The 26,674-nt window shown below is 49.1% G+C and overlaps 1 protein-coding gene across 1 annotated transcript in view; it reads left to right on the top strand.

The window, feature by feature from the left end:
* Positions 1–26,674, top strand: part of LOC109886112 (low-density lipoprotein receptor-related protein 6) — a 74,184-nt gene that overhangs the window by 1,865 nt on the left and 45,645 nt on the right. The window contains exons 2-5 of the mRNA XM_031815204.1: positions 3,702–4,110; positions 16,768–16,965; positions 20,044–20,240; positions 24,495–24,626. Of these exons, the coding sequence (XP_031671064.1) occupies positions 3,702–4,110; positions 16,768–16,965; positions 20,044–20,240; positions 24,495–24,626 (936 nt within the window). The remainder of the gene's footprint in view (positions 1–3,701; positions 4,111–16,767; positions 16,966–20,043; positions 20,241–24,494; positions 24,627–26,674) is intronic.

Raw genomic sequence — 26,674 nt, 5'->3', positions numbered from 1 at the left:
TGGACTAGGTGTCATTCTCACATACGCCTCATTCAATCTGGACTAGGTTTCATTCTCACATACGCCTCATTCAATCTGGACTAGGTTTCATTCTCACATACGCCTCATTCAATCTGGACTAGGTTTCATTCTCACATACGCCTCATTCAATCTGGACTAGGTTTCATTCTCACATACGCCTCATTCAATCTGGACTAGGTTTCATTCTCACATACGCCTTTTTCAATCTGGACTAGGTTTCATTCTCACATACGCCTCATTCAATCTGGACTAGGTTTCATTCTCACATACGCCTCATTCAATCTGGACTAGGTTTCATTCTCACATACGCCTCATTCAATCTGGACTAGGTTTCATTCTCACATACGCCTCATTCAATCTGGACTAGGTTTCATTCTCACATACGCCTCATTCAATCTGGACTAGGTTTCATTCTCACATACGCCTCATTCAATCTGGACTAGGTTTCATTCTCACATACGCCTCATTCAATCTGGACTAGGTTTCATTCTCACATACGCCTCATTCAATCTGGACTAGGTTTCATTCTCACATACGCCTCATTCAATCTGGACTAGGTTTCATTCTCACATACGCCTCATTCAATCTGGACTAGGTTTCATTCTCACATACGCCTCATTCAATCTGGACTAGGTTTCATTCTCACATACGCCTCATTCAATCTGGACTAGGTTTCATTCTCTTCTCACATACGCCTCATTCAATCTGGACTAGGTTTCATTCTCTTCTCACATACGCCTCATTCAATCTGGACTGCGTCTCCTTCTCACATAAACCTAAGGTATCTTTCTAGTAGGGTAAGGCAGGGGAGGTCACTGTGTTAAACTATGGAGGGGAAGTATCTCTCCCAGCAGTCACACCCATCATATCTTTGCCTTTCCCTGGTTTTTGATTTAAAAGGTTTAAATCACCTACGAGATGGAAATGTAGACTTTAGTTTATTCAAGACTTGGGTAGAATCAGATAGGGTCTAACTACCACACCGGTGTGCAGACGATTCAGTTTGCTACTGCCGTTCAGTGAAGTTAGTGCACTTCCTATTCAGTTTGCTACTGCCGTTCAGTGACGTTAGTGCACTTCCTATTCAGTTTGCTACTGCCGTTCAGTGACGTTAGTGCACTTCCTATTCAGTTTGCTACTGCCGTTCAGTGACGTTAGTGCACTTCCTATTCAGTTTGCTACTGCCGTTCAGTGACGTTAGTGCACTTCCTATTCAGTTTGCTACTGCCGTTCAGTGACGTTAGTGCACTTCCTATTCAGTTTGCTACTGCCGTTCAGTGACGTTAGTGCACTTCCTATTCAGTTTGCTACTGCCGTTCAGTGACGTTAGTACACTTCCTATTCAGTTTGCTACTGCCGTTCAGTGAAGTGCACTTCCTATTCAGTTTGCTACTGCCGTTCAGTGACGTTAGTGCACTTCCTATTCAGTTGGCATAGCTAGACTATCATTGGGAAATGGGTTTATCACCGTGTACTCTGAAACTAGTCTTCAGATACTATGTGATGAGAATGTTTTCAGTCTAGTCTGGGTGGTTTTGAATTCAGTGGTTCCCAAATGTCCCCCTATTCCCTATAATAGTCCACTACCTTGGACCCGGGCCCATAGGCTGCATCCCAAATGACCCTATTCCCTATAATAGTCCACTACCTTGGACCCGGGCCCATAGGCTGCATCCCAAATGACCCCCTATTCCCTATAATAGTCCACTACCTTGGACCCGGGCCCATAGGCTTGCATCCCAAATGGCCCCCTATTCCCTATAATAGTCCCGGGCCCATAGTCTGCATCCCAAATGACTCTATTCCCGATGTGATTTTGATAGTGGTAGTCACGTCTGAGTAGTATTGAGCAGTAATACTGGCTACAGTAGGCTAGACCCTCTCGCCATCTGGCAGCCATATTGGATGATGTGGATGAAAGGAAAAGTGGTTCAACTTCCATTCAACTGTTCTGAGAAATCACGGGTGTTTTTGGATCGGAGAGGACTGGCGTGTTTGGATCAGAAAAGCACTGGTCTCAAGACAACATGGAGGATAACTAAAGTTTGGACCTTGTTCAGAGACGTTTCAGTCTGAAGTACAAGCTGCCTCTAGAAATTTTTTAATCTGTTTGTAGTGTTATATCCCTGTAGGGGCCGGGGGGTCCCTGTAGGGGCCGGGGGTCCCCGGCTGTGTGGCCCCCAGCTGACTTGGCCCCCGGCTGTGTGGCCTCCGGCTGACTTGGCCCCTGGCTGACTTGGCCGTCTGGCCCCCGGCTGACTTGGCCGTCTGGCCCCCGGCTGACTTGGGCCCCGGCTGTCTGGACCCCGGCTGACTTGGCCCCCGGCTGTCTGGGCCCCGGCTGACTTGGCCCCCGGCCGTCTGGCCCCCGGCTGACTTGGGCCCCGGCTGTCTTGGGCCCCGTCTGTCTGGGCCCCGGGTGACTTGGGCCCCGTCTGTCTGGCCCCCGGCTGACTTGGCCCCCGGCTGTCTGGACCCCGGCTGACTTGGGCCCCGGCTGACTTGGGCCCTGGCCGTCTGGACCCCGGCCGTCTGGACCCCGGCTGACTTGGCCCCCGGCTGTCTGGACCCCGGCCGTCTGGCCCCCGGCTGGCTTGGGCCCTTCAGATAGCCAACCATTTCTACTGGTGTTAAAAAAAACATACTGCAAAGTTCCTGTTAACAACAACAAATCATTTTGTGTCCTGAAGATGCAATTTCCCCTCGATTTGCTCTTGTCATAGTGTATCAGTGTTGTCGGACTTCAGTGAGCTGCCCCATGTTCTGACCCCCCTCCCTCCCCGCCCCCCCAAGTCAGTCAGTCAGAAGCACATAGTCTGAGGCACGGAGCTGCAGTTTGACCTTGGCGTTTGTCCCAAATGGACACCTATTCCCTCTAGTGCACTACCTTTGAACACCGCCCAGGTGTAGGGGGCCACTTGGGAAGAAGCCTTCAGCGATACGCTCGCAAGTGGTGGTTGTTGGGGTATGTTGGCATGTGGTGGTAGTCACCAGTTTTCAGATTGGCAGGTTCCTCTTCTCTCTGGGGGGGGGGGGGGGGGGGGGTACTGTAGGGGTGTTGTAGTACTGTAGTAGGGGTGTTGTAGTACTGTAGTAGGGGTGATGTAGGACTGTATAGTATTTCTGTCTGACCCTCCCCCCCTCCCCCTCCCCCACCAGGTGTACCCCTACCCCCTACCCCTCCCCCTCCAGGTGTACCCCTCCTGCTCTATGTACTGTATAGTATTTCTGTCTGACCCTCCCCCTACCCCTCCCCCCTACCCCCTACCCCCTCCCCCTCCCCCACCAGGTGTACCCCTCCTGCCCTATGTACTGTATAGTATTTCTGTCTGACCCTCCCCCTACCCCCTCCCCCCTCCCCCTCCCCCACCAGGTGTACCCCTCCTGCTCTATGTACTGTATAGTATTTCTGTCTGACCCTCCCCCCTCCCCCTCCCCCTCCCCCACCAGGTGTACCCCTCCTGCTCTATGTACTGTATAGTATTTCTGTCTGACCCTACCCCCTCCCCCTCCCCCTCCCCCTCCCCCACCAGGTGTACCCCTCCTGCTCTATGTACTGTATAGTATTTCTGTCTGACCCCCCCCTACCCCCTCCCCCCTCCCCCTCCAGGTGTACCCCTCCTGCTCTATGTACTGTATAGTATTTCTGTCTGACCCCCCCCTACCCCCTCCCCCACCAGGTGTACCCCTCCTGCTCTATGCCAACCGACGGGACCTGCGGCTGGTGGATGCGGCCCACGGCAGGGCCAACGCCACGGTGGTGGTGGGCGGTCTGGAGGACGCCGCCGCTGTGGACTACGTATACGCTCAGGGATTGGTCTACTGGAGTGACGTCAGCGAGGAGGCAATCAAATGCACCACCTTCAACCAATCAGGGCCCGGCTCGGCGGTGGCCGCCCAGACTGTGGTTGTATCAGGGCTGGCGTCCCCGGACGGCCTGGCCTGTGACTGGTTAGGCAGGAAGCTGTACTGGACGGACTCTGAGACCAATCGGATTGAGGTGGCCGAGCTGGATGGATCATTACGGAGAGTTCTCTTCTGGCAGGACCTGGACCAACCCCGAGCCATCTCTCTGGACCCGGGGAGAGGGTGAGTACCTGAAAACCTGAAGTAAAGTAGTGCTCAGTAGAACTACCTGGACCTGGCTTTGACTGGGGGGAGGGGGGACCAAGGTTCCTAAAACCAAGAGCTTCTCCCTCGTATCCGTCCGTCTGGAGGATACTAGAACGATGGGGACAGGATGGAGGATACTAGAATGTTAGGGGACAGGCTGGAGGATACTAGAACGTTAGGGGACAGGCTGGAGGATACTAGAACGTTAGGGGACAGGCTGGAGGATACTAGAACGTTAGGGGACAGGCTGGAGGATACTAGAACGTTAGGGGACAGGCTGGAGGATACTAGAACGTTAGGGGACAGGCTGGAGGATACTAGAACGTTAGGGGACAGGCTGGAGGATACTAGAACGTTAGGGGACAGGCTGGAGGATACTAGAACGTTAGGGGACAGGCTGGAGGATACTAGAACGTTAGTGGACAGGCTGGAGGATACTAGAACGTTAGGGGACAGGCTGGAGGATACTAGAACGTTAGGGGACAGGCTGGAGGATACTAGAACGTTAGGGGACAGGCTGGAGGATACTAGAACGTTAGGGGACAGGCTGGAGGATACTAGAACGTTAGGGGACGGTACAGGTTGGAGGTTCAGGGACCTATGTGAGAGTGTGTCTGTCTGCAGGATTTTATTTTACAAGGTGGTGCTGTGTCCCCCTTTGGACTCAGAGACTCTTGCATTCTTTGGGGAGAAGTGGGATGCCTCTTCTGACCCCACTGATACAGTAGAACTGCCTCTTCCAGGACCCACTGCTAGATGCTGTGTTAATGGTGATGTGAGGGCTGAGACAGTAGAACGACCAGGACCCACAGCTAGATGCTGTGTTAATGGTGAGGTCTGAGACCGTAGAACGACCAGGACCCACAGCTAGATGCTGTGTTAATGGTGATGTGAGGGCTGAGACACCTTAATGGTGAGGTCTGAGACCGTAGAACGACCAGGACCCACAGCTAGATGCTGTGTTAATGGTGAGGTAGGGGCTGATACAGTAGAACTGCCTCTTCCAGGACCCACAGCTAGATGCTGTGTTAATGGTGAGGTGGGGACTGATACAGTAGAACTGCCTCTTCCAGGACCCACAGCTAGATGCTGTGTTAATGGTGAGGTGGGGACTGATACAGTAGAACTGCCTCTTCCAGGACCCACAGCTAGATGCTGTGTTAATGGTGAGGTGGGGACTGATACAGTAGAACTGCCTCTTCCAGGACCCACAGCTAGATGCTGTGTTAATGGTGAGGTGGGGGCTGATACAGTAGAACTGCCTCTTCCAGGACCCACAGCTAGAAGCTGTGTTAATGGTGAGGCGGGGGCTAATACAGTAGAACTGCCTCTTCCAGGACCCACAGCTAGATGCTGTGTTAATGGTGATGTGAGGGCTGAGACACCTTAATGGTGAGGTCTGAGACCGTAGAACGACCAGGACCCACAGCTAGATGCTGTGTTAATGGTGAGATGGGGGCTGATACAGTAGAACTGCCTCTTCCAGGACCCACAGCTAGATGCTGTGTTAATGGTGAGGTGGGGACTGATACAGTAGAACTGCCTCTTCCAGGACCCACAGCTAGATGCTGTGTTAATGGTGAGGTGGGGACTGATACAGTAGAACTGCCTCTTCCAGGACCCACAGCTAGATGCTGTGTTAATGGTGAGGTGGGGGCTGATACAGTAGAACTGCCTCTTCCAGGACCCACAGCTAGATGCTGTGTTAATGGTGATGTGAGGGCTGAGACAGTAGAACGACCAGGACCCACAGCTAGATGCTGTGTTAATGGTGAGGTGGGGGCTAATACAGTAGAACTGCCTCTTCCAGGACCCACAGCTAGATGCTGTGTTAATGGTGAGGTGGGGGCTGATACAGTAGAACTGCCTCTTCCAGGACCCACAGCTAGATGCTGTGTTAATGGTGAGGTGGGGACTGATACAGTAGAACTGCCTCTTCCAGGACCCACAGCTAGATGCTGTGTTAATGGTGATGTGAGGGCTGAGACAGTAGAACGACCAGGACCCGCAGCTAGATGCTGTGTTAATGGTGATGTGAGGGCTGAGACAGTAGAACGACCAGGACCCGCAGCTAGATGCTGTGTTAATGGTGAGGTCTGAGACCGTAGAACGACCAGGACCCACAGCTAAATGCTGTGTTAATGGTGAGGACTGAGACAGTAGAACGACCAGGACCCACAGCTAGATGCTGTGTTCATGGTGACGTGAGGGCTGATACAGTAGAACGACCAGGACCCACAGCTAGATGCTGTGTTAATGGTGACGTGAGGGCTGTTGACACTTTGTTTACTCTGTACTGGTCAGTGGACACGGCTGTTGACACTTTGTTTACTCTGTACTGGTCAGTGGACACTGCTGTTGACACGTTGTTGACATTTCACCAGTCAGTGCTCTCTGGTGAGTGGATATAATAGGTTTGTCTCTTTCAGTAGTTAGGCTAGCCAGCTGGGACATACACTATCTCTGTCACATACAGTTAGGTGTGTCACATAGTTTCCATTTTTAACTGTCTGCTTGCCAAATCTCAAACTCAAATTGTCTTTGTTCAGCTGAAATGAGCTGCAGTTGAAGTCGGAAGTTTACATACACTGAGGTTGGAGTCGTTAACTTGTTTTTCAAACACTCCACAGATGTCTTGTTAAACAAACTACAGTTTTGGCAAGTTGGTTAGGACATCTACTTTGTGCATGACATAAGTCATTTTTCCAAAAATTGCTTACAGACAGATCATTTCACTTATAATTCACTGTATCAAAATTCCAGTGGGTCAGAAGTTTACTTACACTAAGTTGACTGTGCCTTTAAACAGCTTGGAACATTCCAGAAAATGATGTCGTGGCTTTAGAAGCTTCTGATAGGCTAATTGATATCATTTGAGTCAGTTGGAGGTGTACCTGTGGATGTATTTTAAGGCCTACCTTCAAACTCAGTGTCTCCTTACTTGAAATCATGGGGAAATCGAAAGAAATCAGCCAAAACCTCAGAAAAAAAATTGTAGACCTCCACAAGTCTGGTTCATCCTTGGGAGCAATTTCCAAATGCCTGAATGTACCACGTTCATCTGTACAAACAATAGTATGCAAGTATAAACACCATGGGACCACACAGCTGTCATACCGCTCAGGAAGGAGGCGCATTCTGTCTCCTAGAGATTAACGTACTTTTGTGCGAAAAGTGCAAATCAATCCCAGAACAACAGCAAAAGACCTTGTGAAGATGCTAGAGGAAACAGGTACAAAAGTATCTATATCCACAGTAAAACGAGTCCTATGTCAACATAACACGAAAGGTCAGCAAGGAAGGAGCCACTGCGGACAAAGATCGTACGTTTTGGAGAAATGTCCTCTGGTCTGATGAAACAAGAATAGAACTGTTTGGCCATAATGACCATCGTTATGCTTTGGAGAAAAAAGGGGGAGGCTTGCAAGCCGAAGAACACCATCCCAACTGTGAAGCATGGGGGTGGCAGCATCATGTTGTGGGGGTGCTTTGCTGCAGGAGGGACTGGTGCACTTCACAAAATAGATGGCATCGTGAGGCAAGACAATTATGTATATATATTCAAGCAACATCTCAAGACATCAGTCAGGAAGTAAAAGCTTGGTTGCAAATGGGTCTTCCAAATGAACAATGACCCCAAGCATACGTCCAAAGTTGTGGTAAAATGGCTTAAGGACAACAAAGTAAAGGCATTGGAGTGGCCATCACAAAGCCCTGACCTCAATCCCATAGAAAGTCTACCCGACATGTTTGACCCAAGTTAAACTATTTAAAGGCAATGCTACCAAATACTAATTGACTGTATGTAAACTTCTGACCCACTGGGAATGTGATGAAAGAAATAAAAGCTGAAATAAATCATTCTCTCTACTATTATTCTGACATTTCACATTCTTAAAATAAAAGTGGTGATCCTAAGTTACCTAAGACAGGGAATATTTGCTAAGATTTAAATGTCAGGAATTCTGAAAAACTGAGTTTAAATGTATGTAAACTTCCGACTTCAACTACATCAATGCGCTTGGCGGGCCAATTCTTCCAGAGTACTTAAAGGTAGATTTTATATTGGTAGGATCTGAACCATCCTGTAGTTAGGGTGTTATACTGGTAGGATCTGGACCATCCTGTAGTTAGGGTGTTATACTGGTAGGATCTGGACCATCCTGTAGTTAGGGTGTTATACTGGTAGGATCTGGACCATCCTGTAGTTAGGGTGTTATATTGGTAGGATCTGGACCATCCTGTAGTTAGGGTGTTATATTGGTAGGATCTGGACCATCCTGTAGTTAGGGTGTTATATTGGTAGGATCTGGACCATTCTGTAGTTAGGGTGTTGTCCGGGCTGTGTTTAGGGTGTTGTCCGGGCTGTGTTTAGGGCGTTGTCCGGGCTGTGTTTAGGGCGTTGTCCGGGCTGTGTTTAGGGCGTTGTCCGGGCTGTGTTTAGGGCGTTGTCCGGGCTGTGTTTAGGGCGTTGTCCGGGCTGTGTTTAGGGCGTTGTCCGGGCTGTGTTTAGGGCGGTGTTCCCCAACTAAAGGGTTTTATTCTTTTGATCTGTTTTTAAGCTACAAAATATTCTGACCCTGAAAGATAAGACTCTACAAGGCCACACAGGACTCATTAGAACAGAGTGGATAAGACCAGGCAGTAAATCAGACTGGGGGAAACAACATCCCTGATGTCCTTGTTTTCTACCCACAAGATCAGACAACATGAGAGCCTGAGTCTTCCCAATACCTTTCTGATGCATTTCAGTCTCTTCAAACCTCCTTCACATTGAAAAAGGACTGGCAGACTAATTTGTAGTAAATATATGGTCAAAAGGACTGGCAGACTGATAGGTAGTAAATAGACTGTCAAACGGACTGGCAGACTGATTGGTAGTAAATAGACTGGCAGACTGATTTGTAGTAAATAGACTGTCAAACGGACTGTCAGACTGATTTGTAGTAAATAGACTGTCAAACGGACTGGCAGACTGATTTGTGTCAAAGGGACTGGCAGACTGATTTCTAGTAAATATACTGAAAAGAACTGGCAGACTGATTTTATAATATACTGTCATAGCCCCGCCCCCCAAAAAACTTTACCTTATTCATTTAATATTTTACATGGGGTGGGGGGGGGGGCTATGACTGTGTCATGGCCCAAAGTCCCACCTAAACAAGTGTGTGGGGGGGGGGGGGCATGGGATCCAGTCTCACCTAAATAGGTGGGGGGGCAGCAGTCTAATGAATGTGAACTATTAGTTTAGGCTAGTTACTGGGCTCAGGTCTCTTTGGAAGCCCTCAGGATGTGACTGAGGGCAGTTTGATTCTCCCAGGAGGGTCACGGTGAGGCTGTGGAGACTGGAGGGGACTAGTGTTACTGTGCTGGGCTGACCAGGTGAACCTATGGGTAGCCCGAGAGTGAAGTCAGACAAAGGCTTCAAGAGGAATCTGATACTGTGGATGCTGGACCATACTGGTGGGCTGGCCTGAGCTCCCATACACACCTCACCCCCTCTCAGCTGAAGCCTACTCTCTCCTCAAGTAACACGTGTAGCCCACCCCCCCGCATTAAAAACATGGCCCCTAGTCACCCTATAGCTGAGGGTAATGGCCCCTAGTTGTCCATTAGCTGAGGGTAATGGCCCCTAGTTGTCCATTAGCTGAGGGTAATGGCCCCTAGTTGTCCATTAGCTGAGGGTAATGGCCCCTAGTCGTCCGTTAGCTGAGGGTAATGGCCCCTAGTCGTCCGTTAGCTGAGGGTAATGGCCCCTAGTCGTCCGTTAGCTGAGATTAATTGCCCCCAGTCAAATCAAATCAAATGTATTTATATAGCCCTTCGTACATCAGCTGATATCTCAAAGTGCTGTACAGAAACCCAGCCTAAAACCCCAAACAGCAAGCAATGCAGGTGTAGAAGCACGGTGGCTAGGAAAAACTCCCTAGAAAGGCCAAAACCTAGGAAGAAACATGGAGAGGAACCAGGCTATGTGGGGTGGCCAGTCCTCTTCTGGCTGTGCCGGGTGGAGATTATAACAGAACATGGCCAATATGTTAAAATGTTCATAAATGACCAGCATGGTCGAATAATAATAAGGCAGAACAGTTGAAACTGGAGCAGCAGCACGGCCAGGTACACTGGGGACAGCAAGGAGTCATCATGTCAGGTAGTCCTGAGGCATGGTCCTAGGGTTCAGGTCCTCCGAGAGAGAGAGAGAGGGAGAGAGAGAATTAGAGAGAGCACACTTAAATTCACACAGGACACCGAATAGGACAGGAGAAGTACTCCAGATATAACAAACTGACCCTAGCCCCCCGACACATAAACTACTGCAGCATAAATACTGGAGGCTGAGACAGGAGGAGTCAGGAGACACTGTGGTCCCATCCGAGGACACCCCCGGACAGGGCCAAACAGGAAGGATATAACCCCACCCACTTTGCCAAAGCACCGCCCCCACACCACTAGAGGGATATCTTCAACCACCAACTTACCATCCTGAGACAAGGCCGAGTATAGCCCACAAAGATCTCCGCCACGGCACAACCCAAGGGGGGGCGCCAACCCAGACAGGAAGATCACATCAGTGACGCACCCCTCCTAGGGACGGTATGAAAGAGCCCTAGTAAGCCAGTGACTCAGCCCCTGTATTAGGGTTAGAGGCAGAGAATCCCAGTGGAAAGAGGGGAACCGGCCAGGCGAGACCGCAAGGGCGGTTCGTTGCTCCAGAGCCTTTCCGTTCACCTTCACACTCCTGGGCCAGACTACACGTAATAACCCCCCCCGCTCCCTCCTCCTCTCTCTGCCCCCCCCCCCCCCCCCCTCCTCTCTTTGCGGCTTTCCTCTCTCCATGGCCTGCCAGAGGGAGGTATTGGAGTCCTTTATCTTCTAAGTTACTGGCAGCTATTTACACAGGGTAACAGCCAAGCCATGTTGGCATGCAGTGTGTTTGGGGGGGGGGGGGTCCGGCCCTGTGTGTGTCGGCTCGGCTCTGCGTCTTCCCTGTAAAAAATGAGGGGGGTAAGAGACTGAGCTGGATTCCAACAGGCGCTTGTTGTTATAGTGTGTGTTAATGGGTCTTGGTGGGTGTCTGGCTCACATGTGTGCCGCCTGTTTGATCCACTCAGTGGAAGGAGTGGGGCTACAGATTCAGCCTGGCCTCGCTGCCTGGAGCTATAGATTCGGCCTGGCCTCGCTGCCTGGAGCTACAGATTCGGCCTGGCCTCGCTGCCTGGAGCAACAGATTCGGCCTGGCCTCGCTGCCTGGAGCTACAGATTCGGCCTGGCCTCGCTGCCTGGAGCTACAGATTCGGCCTGGCCTCGCTGCCTGGAGCTACAGATTCGGCCTGGCCTCGCTGCCTGGAGCTACAGATTCGGCCTGGCCTCGCTGCCTGGAGCTACAGATTCGGCCTGGCCTCGCTGCCTGGAGCTACAGATTCGGCCTGGCCTCGCTGCCTGGAGCTACAGATTCGGCCTGGCCTCGCTGCCTGGAGCTACAGATTCGGCCTGGCCTCGCTGCCTGGAGCTACAGATTCGGCCTGGCCTCGCTGCCTGGAGCTACAGATTCGGCCTGGCCTCGCTGCGAGGGCCTGCTACGGCTACACACTACGTCTGTATTAACCCCCCAGGACATTAGAATCAACACAGATTTATTCACAACTCACATTTACACACGGTCAGTAACAACTGTTTTGTAGCTATGGAAATAGTCTGGAGTACCGAGACCTGAGCTGTGTTCAATACTCAGACCTGAGCTGTGTTCAATACTCAGACCTGAGCTGTGTTCAATACTCAGACCTGAGCTGTGTTCAATACTCAGACCTGAGCTGTGTTCAATACTCAGACCTGAGCTGTGTTCAATACTCAGACCTGAGCTGTGTTCAATACTCAGACCTGAGCTGTGTTCAATACTCAGACCTGAGCTGTACTCAGACCTGAGCTGTGTTCAATACTCATACTAACTGTACTATTTGTGAGGTAAACTGAGTATATGGTTTTGTTATTGGTTGTCGTATGGATATAGTTGGTAAACCAAACGTTCCAGGATGTCGTACTACATTCCCCAAAATACAAAGTATACAAGCAGTGGACACTCTTTCTGTGCTGTTTGGGCCCATAATGCAATTCTTCAGAAAACAGGCGTGTCTTCACAACGTTTTCAGATTGGAAGACAATGGAGGATAAATATGCTACTGTAGTGGAATTAACTGTTGAATTTACCAACACTCAACACCCATTTTCAATGTTCTCCGGGTTGGTTTGTAGTCTAAACACATTCTGTCTAGAGGTTTTGCACGTTGAGCATTTCCAAACTGACATTGATGTTTCTGTGACCATGTTTGACTTGCTTCTGTCGTCCTGTGTTGTTGGTGCTCATTGGTTACCTGGCAACAGTAGAATCCGTGTGTAGTCTATGTATAGGCCACTTGAGACGTGACATGTCTGTGTTTTTAGATGGATGCCTCAGACAACCACTTCAGTACAGTGTCTGTCTGGATAATTCTAGGCCGACACAGATAGACGTTATTGGATATAAATCCATGAAAGGACCCGTCTGTCCACATAAGAGGAGTGAACCTATGGAGACTTCCAGTTGTTCTGGTGGGAACCTGAGTCCTCTAGAGGAGTTATTCTGCACAGAGAGGTCCTCTGTTCTGCCTGAGGTCCTGCTGGGGTTGGTTGAGCTGCCTGGGGTCCTGCTGGGGTTGGTTGAGCTGCCTGGGGTCCTACTGGGGTTGGTTGAGCTGCCTGGGGTCCTACTGGGGTTGGTTGTTCTGCCTGAGGTTGGTTGTTCTGCCTGGGGTTGGTTGTTCTGCCTGAGGTCCTGCTGGCGTTGGTTGTTCTGCCTGGTGGGGTCCTACTGGGGTTGGTTGTTCTGCCTGGTGGGGTCCTACTGGGGTTGGTTGTTCTGCCTGGGGTTGGTTGGTTCTGCCTGAGGTCCTGCTGGGGTTGGTTGTTCTGCCTGGTGGGGTCCTACTGGGGTTGGTTGTTCTGCCTGGTGGGGTCCTACTGCGGTCGGTTGTTCTGCCTGGTGGGGTCCTACTGGGGTTGGTTGTTCTGCCTGGTGGGGTCCTACTGGGGTTGGTGGTTCTGCCTGGTGGGGTCCTACTGGGGTTGGTGGTTCTGCCTGGTGGGGTCCTACTGGGGTTGGTGGTTCTGCCTGGTGGGGTCCTACTGGGGTTGGTGGTTCTGCCTGGTGGGGTCCTACTGGGGTTGGTGGTTCTGCCTGGTGGGGTCCTACTGGGGTTGGTTGTTCTGCCTGGTGGGGTCCTACTGGGGTTGGTTGTTCTGCCTGGTGGGGTCCTACTGGGGTTGGTTGAGCTGCCTGAGGTCCTGCTGGGGTTGGTTGTCCTGCTGGGGTCGGTTGAGCTGCCTGGGGTCCTGCCTGGGGTCCTGCCTGGGGTCCTGCCTGGGGTCCTGCTGGGGTTGGTTGAGCTGCCTACGGTCCTACTGGGGTTGGTTGTTCTGCCTGGGGTCCTACTGGGGTTGGTTGTCCTGCCTGGGGTTGGTTGAGCAGCCTGGGGTCATACTGGGGTTGGTTGTTCTGCCTGTGGTCCTACTGGGGTTGGTTGAGCTGCCTGTGGTCCTACTGGGGTTGGTTGAGCTGCCTGTGGTCCTGCTGGGGTTGGTTGAGCAGCCTTGGGGTCCTGCTGGGGTTGGTTGAGCAGCCTGTGGTCCTGCTGAGGTTGGTTGTCCTACTGGGGTTGGTTGAGCAGCCTGGGGTCCTGCTGGGGTTGGTTGAGCTGCCTGGGGTTGGTTGTCCTGCTGGGGTTGGTTGAGCAGCCTGGGGTCCTGCTGGGGTTGGTTGTTCTGCTGGGGTTGGTTGAGCAGCCTGGGGTCCTGCCGGGGTTGGTTGTCCTACTGGGGTTGGTTGTCCTACTGGGGTTGGTTGTCCTACTGGGGTTGGTTGAGCAGCCTGGGGTTGGTTGTCCTACTGGGGTTGGTTGTCCTACTGGGGTTGGTTGAGCAGCCCTGGGGTTGGTTGTCCTACTGGGGTTGGTTGTCCTACTGGGGTTGGTTGTCCTACTGGGGTTGGTTGTCCTACTGGGGTCCTACTGGGGTTGGTTGTCCTACTGGGGTCCTACTGGGGTTGGTTGTCCTACTGGGGTTGGTTGTCCTACTGGGGTCCTACTGGGGTTGGTTGTCCTACTGGGGTTGGTTGTCCTACTGGGGTTGGTTGTCCTGGTCACTATAACGGTAGGATTCCTGTTTCTTTGTGCGTTACCAGTTATTATATAGTGTTACCAGTTATTATATAGTGTTACCAGTTATTATATAGTGTTACCAGTTATTATATAGTGTTACCAGTTATTATATAGTGTTACCAGTTATTATATAGTGTTACCAGTTATTATATAGTGTTACCAGTTATTATATAGTGTTACCAGTTATTATAGTGTTACCAGTTATTATATAGTGTTACCAGTTATTATATAGTGTTACCAGTTATTATATAGTGTTACCAGTTATTATATAGTGTTACCAGTTATTATATAGTGTTACCAGTTATTATATAGTGTTACCAGTTATTATATAGTGTTACCAGTTATTATATAGTGTTACCAGTTATTATATAGTATTACCAGTTATTATATAGTGTTACCAGTTATGAGACAAAACACCTGATAAACTTTAATACATGTTGCCGACACACAGACTGAGTTACGGGTTAGAGTTGGTGGGAACTTTACCAATATGTCTATAAATCACTACCGACACACAGACTGAGTTACGGGTTAGAGTTGGTGGGAACTTTACCAATATGTCTATAAATCACTACCGACACACAGACTGAGTTACGGGTTAGAGTTGGTGGGAACTTTACCAATATGTCTATAAATCACTACCGACACACAGACTGAGTTACGGGTTAGAGTTGGTGGGAACTTTACCAATATGTCTATAAATCACTACCGACACAGACTGAGTTACGGGTTAGAGTTGGTGGGAACTTTACCAATATGTCTATAAATCACTACCGACACAGACTGAGTTACGGGTTAGAGTTGGTGGGAACTTTACCAATATGTCTATAAATCACTACCGACACAGACTGAGTTACGGGTTAGAGTTGGTGGGAACTTTACCAATATGTCTATAAATCACTACCGACACAGACTGAGTTACGGGTTAGAGTTGGTGGGAACTTTACCAATATGTCTATAAATCACTACCGACACACAGACTGAGTTACGGGTTAGAGTTGGTGGGAACTTTACCAATATGTCTATAAATCACTACCGACACACAGACTGAGTTACGGGTTAGAGTTGGTGGGAACTTTACCAATATGTCTATAAATCACTACCGACACACAGACTGAGTTACGGGTTAGAGTTGGTGGGAACTTTACCAATATGTCTATAAATCACTACCGACACACAGACTGAGTTACGGGTTAGAGTTGGTGGGAACTTTACCAATATGTCTATAAATCACTACCGACACACAGACTGAGTTACGGGTTAGAGTTGGTGGGAACTTTACCAATATGTCTATAAATCACTACCGATACACAGACTGAGTTACGGGTTAGAGTTGGTGGGAACTTTACCAATATGTCTATAAATCACTACCGACACAGACTGAGTTACGGGTTAGAGTTGGTGGGAACTTTACCAATATGTCTATAAATCACTACCGACACACAGACTGAGTTACGGGTTAGAGTTGGTGGGAACTTTACCAATATGTCTATAAATCACTACCGACACACAGACCGAGTTACGGGTTAGAGTTGGTGGGAACTTTACCAATATGTCTATAAATCACTACCGACACACAGACCGAGTTACGGGTTAGAGTTGGTGGGAACTTTACCAATATGTCTATAAATCACTACCGACACACAGACCGAGTTACGGGTTAGAGTTGGTGGGAACTTTACCAATATGTCTATAAATCACTACCGACACACAGACCGAGTTACGGGTTAGAGTTGGTGGGAACTTTACCAATATGTCTATAAATCACTACCGACACAGACTGAGTTACGGGTTAGAGTTGGTGGGAACTTTACCAATATGTCTATAAATCACTACCGACACACAGACCGAGTTACGGGTTAGAGTTGGTGGGAACTTTACCAATATGTCTATAAATCACTACCGACACACAGACCGAGTTACGGGTTAGAGTTGGTGGGAACTTTACCAATATGTCTATAAATCACTACCGACACACAGACTGAGTTACGGGTTAGAGTTGGTGGGAACTTTACCAATATGTCTATAAATCACTACCGACACACAGACCGAGTTACGGGTTAGAGTTGGTGGGAACTTTACCAATATGTCTATAAATCACTACCGACACACAGACCGAGTTACGGGTTAGAGTTGGTGGGAACTTTACCAATATGTCTATAAATCACTACCGACACACAGACCGAGTTACGGGTTAGAGTTGGTGGGAACTTTACCAATATGTCTATAAATCACTACCGACACACAGACCGAGTTACGGGTTAGAGTTGGTGGGAACTTTACCAATATGTCTATAAATCACTACCGACACACAGACCGAGTTACGGGTTAGAGTTGGTGGGAACTTTACCAATATGTCTATAAATCACTACCGACACACAGACTGAGTTACGGGTTAGAGTTGGTGGGAACTTTACCAATATGTTCCTCTCTCGGTCTGCAGGTACATGTACTGGACGGACTGGGGCGAGGTTCCTAAGATTGAGCGAGCGGGGATGGACGGTACAAACAGAGCCATGATCATTGACAAGGAGATCTACTGGCCCAACGGTCTCACGCTGGACTACAGCCAGGAGAAACTGTACTGGGCTGACGCCAAGTTCAACTTCATACATCGCTCCAATCTGGATGGCACTGGGAGGTACAGTAATCAACCAACCAATCAGAAACTCTCATTTTGGTTCCAGCGTAATAAAAGCAGGAAGTAATATTTCAGATGTATAACCAGGCTACTTTTACTGCCGTATACCGAGTGTCTACAGAGACAACGCCCTGGTGAACCTTTTTCCACATTTTATTGTCTTACAGCCTGAATTTAAAATGGATTAAATTGTATATTTGAGTCATTACCTCATAGCGTCAGTGGAATAAAGTTTACAAACATTTTTTTTATTTTTACAAATTTTTTATTTAAAAATTAAAAGCTGAAGTGTCTTTGGGTCATTTTTACAGGGTGGTAAAATCTTCTGCTTTCTAAATGTATATCTATAATATAGCATAATAGACTGTCTTTTCAAGCCTTGTTGACTAGAAAATACATCATATGAATATTAGTAATTTGCATCATATCTGTATCTGTGTATTGGAGCTGTTATCATCCAAAACGTGACGACGTCTCAATGTATTACTGCGTTTACCAGGAAGGTTTGAACCCTTTCTTGGAATATGTTATTGTCTATAATGATTTTAAAAAGGTCAAATATACAGTGGATGTGTTCAGATGAAATCAGATGTTCCTGATTAGTTCAAGTGACTTAAATCTGCTTAAATCTACGGCGAGACTTGAACATGGCCGTCTAGCAAAGATCCACAACCAACTTGACAGAACTTGAAGAATAAAAAAATATATATAATATACAAATATTGTACAATCCAGGTGTGCAAAGCTCTTAGAAAATTACCCAGAATGACTCACTGCTGTAATCACTGTCCAAGGGGACTCTTAACATGTATGGACTCAGGGGTGTGACTACTGATGGAATCAAGACATGTGTTTTATTCAAATCAAAGATTATTTGTCACGTGTGCCGAATACAACAGGTGTAGTAGACCTCACAGTGAAATGCCGAATACAACAGGTGTAGTAGACCTCACAGTGAAATGCTGAATACAACAGGTGTAGTAGACCTCACAGTGAAATGCTGAATACAACAGGTGTAGTAGACCTCACAGTGAAATGCCGAATACAACAGGTGTAATAGACCTCTCAGTGAAATGCTGAATACAACAGGTGTAATAGACCTCTCAGTGAAATGCTGAATACAACAGGTGTAGTAGACCTCACAGTGAAATGCCGAATACAACAGGTGTAGTAGACCTCTCAGTGAAATGCTGAATACAACAGGTGTAGTAGACCTCACAGTGAAATGCCGAATACAACAGGTGTAGTAGACCTCACAGTGAAATGCTGAATACAACAGGTGTAGTAGACCTCACAGTGAAATGCTGAATACAACAGGTGTAGTAGACCTCACAGTGAAACGCCGAATACAACAGGTGTAGTAGACCTTACAGTGAAATGCTGAATACAACAGGTGTAGTAGACCTCACAGTGAAATGCCGAATACAACAGGTGTAGTAGACCTTACAGTGAAATGCTGAATACAACAGGTGTAGTAGACCTCACAGTGAAATGCCGAATACAACAGGTGTAGTAGACCTTACAGTGAAATGCTGAATACAACAGGTGTAGTAGACCTCACAGTGAAATGCCGAATACAACAGGTGTAGTAGACCTTACAGTGAAATGCTGAATACAACAGGTGTAGTAGACCTCACAGTGAAATGCCGAATACAACAGGTGTAGTAGACCTCACAGTGAAATGCTGAATACAACAGGTGTAGTAGACCTCACAGTGAAATGCTGAATACAACAGGTGTAGTAGACCTCACAGTGAAATGCCGAATACAACAGGTGTAGGTAGACCTCACAGTGAAATGCTGAATACAACAGGTGTAGTAGACCTCACAGTGAAATGCTGAATACAACAGGTGTAGTAGACCTCACAGTGAAATGCTGAATACAACAGGTGTAGTAGACCTCACAGTGAAATGCTGAATACAACAGGTGTAGTAGACCTCACAGTGAAATGCCGAATACAACAGGTGTAATAGACCTCTCAGTGAAATGCTGAATACAACAGGTGTAATAGACCTCTCAGTGAAATGCTGAATACAACAGGTGTAGTAGACCTCACAGTGAAATGCCGAATACAACAGGTGTAGTAGACCTCTCAGTGAAATGCTGAATACAACAGGTGTAGTAGACCTCACAGTGAAATGCCGAATACAACAGGTGTAGTAGACCTCACAGTGAAATGCCGAATACAACAGGTGTAGTAGACCTCACAGTGAAATGCTGAATACAACAGGTGTAGTAGACCTCACAGTGAAATGCCGAATACAACAGGTGTAGTAGACCTCACAGTGAAATGCCGAATACAACAGGTGTAATAGACCTCTCAGTGAAATGCTGAATACAACAGGTGTAATAGACCTCTCAGTGAAATGCTGAATACAACAGGTGTAGTAGACCTCACAGTGAAATGCCGAATACAACAGGTGTAGTAGACCTCTCAGTGAAATGCTGAATACAACAGGTGTAGTAGACCTCACAGTGAAATGCTGAATACAACAGGTGTAGTAGACCTCACAGTGAAATGCCGAATACAACAGGTGTAGTAGACCTCACAGTGAAATGCTGAATACAACAGGTGTAGTAGACCTCACAGTGAAATGCTGAATACAACAGGTGTAGTAGACCTCACAGTGAAATGCCGAATACAACAGGTGTAGTAGACCTTACAGTGAAATGTTTACTTCCAGGCTCTGACCAATAGTGCAAAAAAGGTATTTGGTGAACAACAGATTAGTGAAGAAATGAAAACAGTCCAGGTTACCATTTGATTACCTGTTCAGGAGTCTTATGGCTTGGGGGTAAAAACTGTTGAGAAGCTATTTAGTCCTAGACTTGGGACTCCGTTCCCGCTTTCCATTCTATGTTTGTGTAGATCGTTGACAAGAACATTTCATTTTAATCTGACCTTGTACCACAACATGTGGAACTAGTTGAGGGGTGTGAATATGATCTGAAGGCACTGTAGGGGACGGGCTGTAGGGGGCGGGCTGTAGGGGACGGGCTGTAGGGGGCTGTCTGCTGTGTCTCCAGGGAGGACTACTGTTACCACAGTACTAAACTAGTGTCTGTCTCTGTCTCCAGGGAGGTGGTGGTTAAGGGAGATCTCCCTCACCCCTTCGCTCTGACGCTGTACGAGGAGACTCTCTTCTGGACCGACTGGAACACCCATTCCATCCACTCGTGTCAGAAAGAGACCGGGGAGGATCGGAAGAAAGTCCACTCGGACATCTTCTCTCCCATGGATATACACGTCTACAGCCAGAAGAGACAGCCGCTACGTAAGAACACAGCCTAATCACTGGTCCCACTCACTGTGAATGATATGCTCCTATCCAAAATATAGAATGATCAGGGCCCGGTCACCTGTCTTCCTCCTCTGTGATCGGCCAGCTAGGTCTAGGATAACAGATCTGTGATCGGCTAGCTAGGTCCAGGTCAATAGATCCATGTTCGGCTGGCTCGGTCTAGGTCAATAGATCTATGATCGGCTAGCTGGGTCTAGGACAACAGATCTGTGATTGGCTAGCTAGGTCTAGGTCAATAGATCTATGTTCGGCTAGCTGGGTCTAGGACAATAGATCTATGATGGGCTAGCTGGGTCTAGGACAATAGAGCTATGATCGGCTAGCTGGGTCTAGGACAATAGATCTATGATCGGCTAGCTGGGTCTAGGACAATAGATCTATGATCGGCTAGCTGGGTCTAGGACAATAGATCTATGATCGGCTAGCTGGGTCTAGGACAATAGATCTATGATCGGCTAGCTGGGTCTAGGACAATAGATCTATGATCGGCTAGCTGGGTCTAGGACAATAGAGCTATGATCGGCTAGCTGGGTCTAGGACAATAGAGCTATGATGGGCTAGCTGGGTCTAGGACAATAGAGCTATGATGGGCTAGCTGGGTCTAGGACAATAGAGCTATGATGGGCTAGCTGGGTCTAGGACAATAGATCTATGATCGGCTAGCTGGGTCTAGGACAATAGATCTATGATCGGCTAGCTGGGTCTAGGACAATAGATCTAAGATCGGCTAGCTGGGTCTAGGACAATAGATCTATGATCGGCTAGCTGGGTCTAGGACAATAGATCTATGATCGGCTAGCTGGGTCTAGGACAATAGATCTATGATCGGCTAGCTGGGTCTAGGACAATAGATCTATGATCGGCTAGCTGGGTCTAGGACAATAGATCTATGATCGGCTAGCTGGGTCTAGGACAATAGATCTATGATCGGCTAGCTGGGTCTAGGACAATAGATCTATGATCGGCTAGCTGGGTCTAGGACAATAGATCTATGATCGGCTAGCTGGGTCTCGGACAATAGAGCTATGATCGGCTAGCTGGGTCTCGGACAATAGATCTATGATCGGCTAGCTGGGTCTAGGATAACAGAAGATTTGTGATGGTCTAGGACAGTAAAGCCCTGTACTCTGAGGTTTAATTCAGATAATTTGTCACAGTGTAGAGGGGACCTGCTACACGTCATTGACCCTGCTGTTACAGCCCCCTTCCCCTGCATGCACAGCTGTCTCCAGGGTCGTGTCTACGCTTGGCACTTCTATGCAACTTCTGCTATCAGAATACAAGAGATCACATTGAAAAGACGGGTCTCGACGCACAAAAGTGGCTTTGTGGTCTGATTTGTGATCAGATCTGTCTGACCACTTCAGGAGGTGGTCTGGGATGTACTGTGTGTGGATTTCTCCTCAGTCTGGACCAATCAGGCTACTGAAAGCTTGTGGAGGGCTACTCATCAGCACTCCTCCCACAAATCTCCATAAAATGTGTTTTGGACCGAGAGGCGCCTTTTCATTATACCGTTGGAGGAAATACGTTCCTAGCGTCTGAGGAACCTGTTCGCTGGCCTCATAAATGCTAGCTAATATTCATAAGAACATGTTTGTTTTGACTAGAGTTATGAGTTATGCTAACCCTTTCGCAATCCCTTTAGCATTGCTGGCTAACGGCAGAGGTTAGCCGGCTAACGGCAGAGGCTAGCCGGCTAACTAGCTCTAGTAGTTAGCTCCTGCCATCAGTTGTTATGTTATCATATTCTGCCTGTTCCACCGTGTTTAGAATGCATACTGGCATTTGAATATATCTCAGGAAAAGGGAATCCGGACACCGTGGACATGGTTAAATGCAGATGCATAACGCATTGGGACTTCATGATCAGAACTCTATGATCAGAATACTAAAGCTGCATGAACTGTCAAGTCTAGACAGGTCCCAGGACTCTACTCTACTCTTTGACCTTGGTGACACATGGACCTCACAGTGACCTCGGCCACACATGGATCTCACATTGACCTTACCGACACATGGACCTCACAATGATATTATCACTGGCTAACATATTGTGTGTATATATACAAAAGTATGTGGACACCGATATTTAGTGGCTTCGGCTATTTCAGCCACACCCGTTGCTGACAGGTGTATAAAATCCAGCACACAGCCATGCAATCTCCATAGACAAACATTGTAGAATGGTCTTACTGAAGAGCTCAGTGACTTTCAACGTGTCACTGTGATAGGATGTCACCTTTCCAACAATTCTGTTTGTGCCCTGCCACGGTCAACTGAAGAGCCAAACAAGTAGAAACCATCTGTCCTCAGTCAGAACGCTCACTACCGAGGTCCAAACTGCCTCAGTCAGAACACTCACTACCGAGGTCCAAACTGCCTCAGTCAGAACGCTCACTACCGAGGTTCAAACTGCCTCAGTCAGAACGCTCACTACCGAGGTCCAAACTGCCTCTGGAGAACACTCACTACCGAGGTCCAAACTGCCTCAGTCAGAACGCTCACTACCGAGGTTCAAACTGCCTCTGGAGAACGCTCACTACCGAGGTCCAAACTGCCTCAGTCAGAACACTCACTACCGAGGTCCAAACTGCCTCAGTCAGAACACTCACTACCGAGGTCCAAACTGCCTCAGTCAGAACACTCACTACCGAGGTCCAAACTGCCTCAGTCAGAACACTCACTACCGAGGTCCAAACTGCCTCTGGAGAACACTCACTACCGAGGTCCAAACTGCCTCTGGAGATCACTCACTACCGAGGTCCAAACTGCCTCTGGAGATCACTCACTACCGAGGTCCAAACTGCCTCTGGAGATCACTCACTACCGAGGTCCAAACTGACTCTGGGCAGTGGAAACGCGTTCTCTGGAGTGATGAATCACGCTTCACCATCTGGCAGTCTGACGGACAACTCTGGGTTTGACGGATGCCAGGAGGACGCTACCTGCCCCAATGCATAGTGCCAACTGTAAAGTTTGGTGGAGGAGGAATAATGGCTGTTTTTCATGATTCGGGCCCCTTAGTTCCAGTGAAGAGAAAGCTTAATGCTACAGAATACAATGACATTCTAGACTATTCTGTGCTTCCAACTTTGTGGTAACAGTTTGGGAGAGGCCCTTTTCCTGTTTCAGCATGAAAATGCCCCCTGTGCACAAAGCAAAGTCCATACAGAAATCGTTTGGAAGAACTTGACTGGCCTGCATAGAGCCCTGACCTGAACCCCACGGAACACCTTTGGGATGAATTGGAACACTGACTGCAAGCCAGGCCTAATCGCCCAACATCAGTGTCTGACCTGACCAGTGCTGAATGGGAGCAAGTCCCCGCAGCAATGTTCCAACATCTATTGGAAAGCCTTCCCAGAAGAGTGGAGGCTGTTATAGCAGCAATGTTCCTACATCTAGTGGAAAGCCTTCCCAGAAGAGTGGAGGCTGTTATAGCAGCAATGTTCCAACATCTAGTGGAAAGCCTTCCCAGAAGAGTGGAGGCTGTTATAGCAGAAAAGGAGGGACCATCTCCATATTAATGCCCATGATTTTGGAAAAAGATGTTGGCTGAGCAGGGGTCCACAAACTTTTGGTCATGTAGTGTCGTCTTCAGAGATAATGTCTGGTCATGTAGCGTCATCTTCAGAGATAATGCCTAGTCATGTAGCGTCGTCTTCAGAGATAATGTCTGGTCATGTAGCGTCGTCTTCAGAGATAATGTCTGGCCATGTAGCGTCGTCTTCAGAGATAATGTCTGGCCATGTAGCGTCGTCTTCAGAGATAATGTCTGGCCATGTAGCGTCGTCTTCAGAGATAATGTCTGGCCATGTAGCGTCGTCTTCAGAGATAATGTCTGGCCATGTAGCGTCGTCTTCAGAGATAATGTCTGGCCATGTAGCGTCGTCTTCAGAGATAATGTCTGGCCATGTAGTGTATTCAATGGGAAATAGGGTGCCATTTGGGACAGCAGGGATAATGGTGTGTGATGTGTCTGTGGTCCTCTGACAGCAGGGATAATGGTGTGTGATGTGTCTGTAGTCCTCTGACAGCAGGGATAATGGTGTGTGATGTGTCTGTAGTCCTCTGACAGCAGGGATAATGGTGTGTGATGTGTCTGTAGTCCTCTGACAGCAGGGATAATGGTGTGTGATGTGTCTGTAGTCCTCTGACAGCAGGGATAATGGTGTGTGATGTGTCTGTAGTCCTCTGACAGCATGTTGTCTCCTTCCTGAACAGTGTCTTCACCATGTTCTGTGAACAACGGAGGCTGTTCCCAGCTCTGTCTCCTGTCTCCTATTACACCTCACTACCAGTGTGCCTGTCCCACCGGAGTCCAGCTGCTAGAGGACAGCAAGACCTGCAGAGACGGTGAGACCTACACCACAGCCCCCCCTTCTGAGCCCTGCACCACAGCCCCCTCTTCTGAGCCCTACACCACAGCCCCCTCTTCTGAGCCCTACACCACAGCCCCCTCTTCTGAGCCCTACACCACAGCCCCCCCTTCTGAGCCCTACACCACAGCCCCCCCTTCTGAGCCCTACACCACAGCCCCCCCTTCTGAGCCCTACACCACAGCCCCCCCCTTCTGAGCCCTACACCACAGCCCCCCCCTTCTGAGCCCTACACCACAGCCCCCCCCTTCTGAGCCCTACACCACAGCCCCCCCCTTCTGATCCCTACACCACAGCCCCCTCTTCTGAGCCCTACACCACAGCCCCCCCTCCCCTTCTGAGCCCTACACCACAGCCCCCCTCTTCTGAGCCCTACACCCCCCCCCCCCCTTCTGAGCCCTGCACCCCCCCCCCCCCTTCTGAGCCCTGCACCCCCCCCCCCCCCCCCTTCTGAGCCCTACACCCCCCCCCCCCCCCCCCTTCTGAGCCCTGCACCACAGCCCCCCTCTTCTGAGCCCTACACCCCCCCCCCCCCCCTTCTGAGCCCTGCACCACAGCCCCCCCCCCTTCTGAGCCCTACACCACAGCCCCCTCTTCTGAGCCCAACACCACAGCCCCCCCCCCTTTGAGCCTACACCACAGCCCCCCCCTTCTGAGCCCTACACTACAGCCCCCCCTTCTGAGCCCTACACCACTGACCTTCCTCTCTCTTTTCCCTGACCACCTTCTCCTCTCTCTCGTTTCCCTCCCTTTCTGAGGTGTTGAGACCTGTGGTCTCCATGGCAACACCTCTACTCCATTCACTGATTCACAGCCCTGGTCATCTGTCTCTCCTCGGCTTTCATTGACATGTTTTGGTTCAGTTCCCCCAGCTAACAGGGCGAGGGAGGGAGTATGTGCTGGTTCCTACTGGGTTAACCCTTTCAGCTGTAGGGTTGGTGCTGGTTCCTACTGGGTTAACCCTTTCAGCTGTAGGGTTGGTGCTGGTTCCTACTGGGTTAACCCTTTCAGCTGTAGGGTTGGTGCTGGTTCCTACTGGGTTAACCCTTTCAGCTGTAGGGTTGGTGCTGGTTCCTACTGCCTGGGTTAGCCCTTTCAGCTGTAGGGTTGGTGCTGGTTCCTACTGCCTGGGTTAGCCCATTCAGCTGTAGGGTTGGTGCTGGTTCCTACTGGGTTAACCCTTTCAGCTGTAGGGTTGGTGCTGGTTCCTACTGGGTTAACCCTTTCAGCTGTAGGGTTGGTGCTGGTTCCTACTGGGTTAACCCTTTCAGCTGTAGGGTTGGTGCTGGTTCCTACTGCCTGGGTTAGCCCTTTCAGCTGTAGGGTTGGTGCTGGTTCCTACTGCCTGGGTTAGCCCATTCAGCTGTAGGGTTGGTGCTGGTTCCTACTGGGTTAACCCATTCACCTGTAGGGTTGGTGCTGGTTCCTACTGGGTTAACCCTTTCAGCTGTAGGGTTGGTGCTGGTTCCTACTGGGTTAACCCTTTCAGCTGTAGGGTTGGTGCTGGTTCCTACTGGGTTAACCCTTTCAGCTGTAGGGTTGGTGCTGGTTCCTACTGGGTTAACCCTTTCAGCTGTAGGGTTGGTGCTTGTTACTACTGGGTTAACCCTTTCAGCTGTAGGGTTGGTGCTGGTTCCTACTGGGTTAACCCTTTCAGCTGTAGGGTTGGTGCTGGTTCCTACTGCCTGGGTTAACCCATTCAGCTGTAGGGTTGGTGCTGGTTCCTACTGCCTGGGTTAACCCATTCAGCTGTAGGGTTGGTGCTGGTTCCTACTGCCTGGGTTAACCCATTCAGCTGTAGGGTTGGTGCTGGTTCCCCCCCTCTCCTAAGTACTGAGTCACTATGTAGTTCACATGGGCACTGGATGCTATTGTTGCTAGGCACTGGATGCTATTGTTGCTAGGCACTGGATGCTATTGTTGCTAGGCACTGGATGCTATTGTTGCTAGGCACTGGATGCTATTGTTGCTAGGCACTGGATGCTATTGTTGCTAGGCACTGGATGCTATTGTTGCTAGGCACTG

Source organism: Oncorhynchus kisutch, unplaced genomic scaffold, assembly GCF_002021735.2.
Source record: "Oncorhynchus kisutch isolate 150728-3 unplaced genomic scaffold, Okis_V2 Okis09a-Okis19a_hom, whole genome shotgun sequence".
Lineage (NCBI taxonomy): Eukaryota > Metazoa > Chordata > Actinopteri > Salmoniformes > Salmonidae > Oncorhynchus > Oncorhynchus kisutch.
This window is presented reverse-complemented; position numbering and strand designations above follow the sequence as displayed.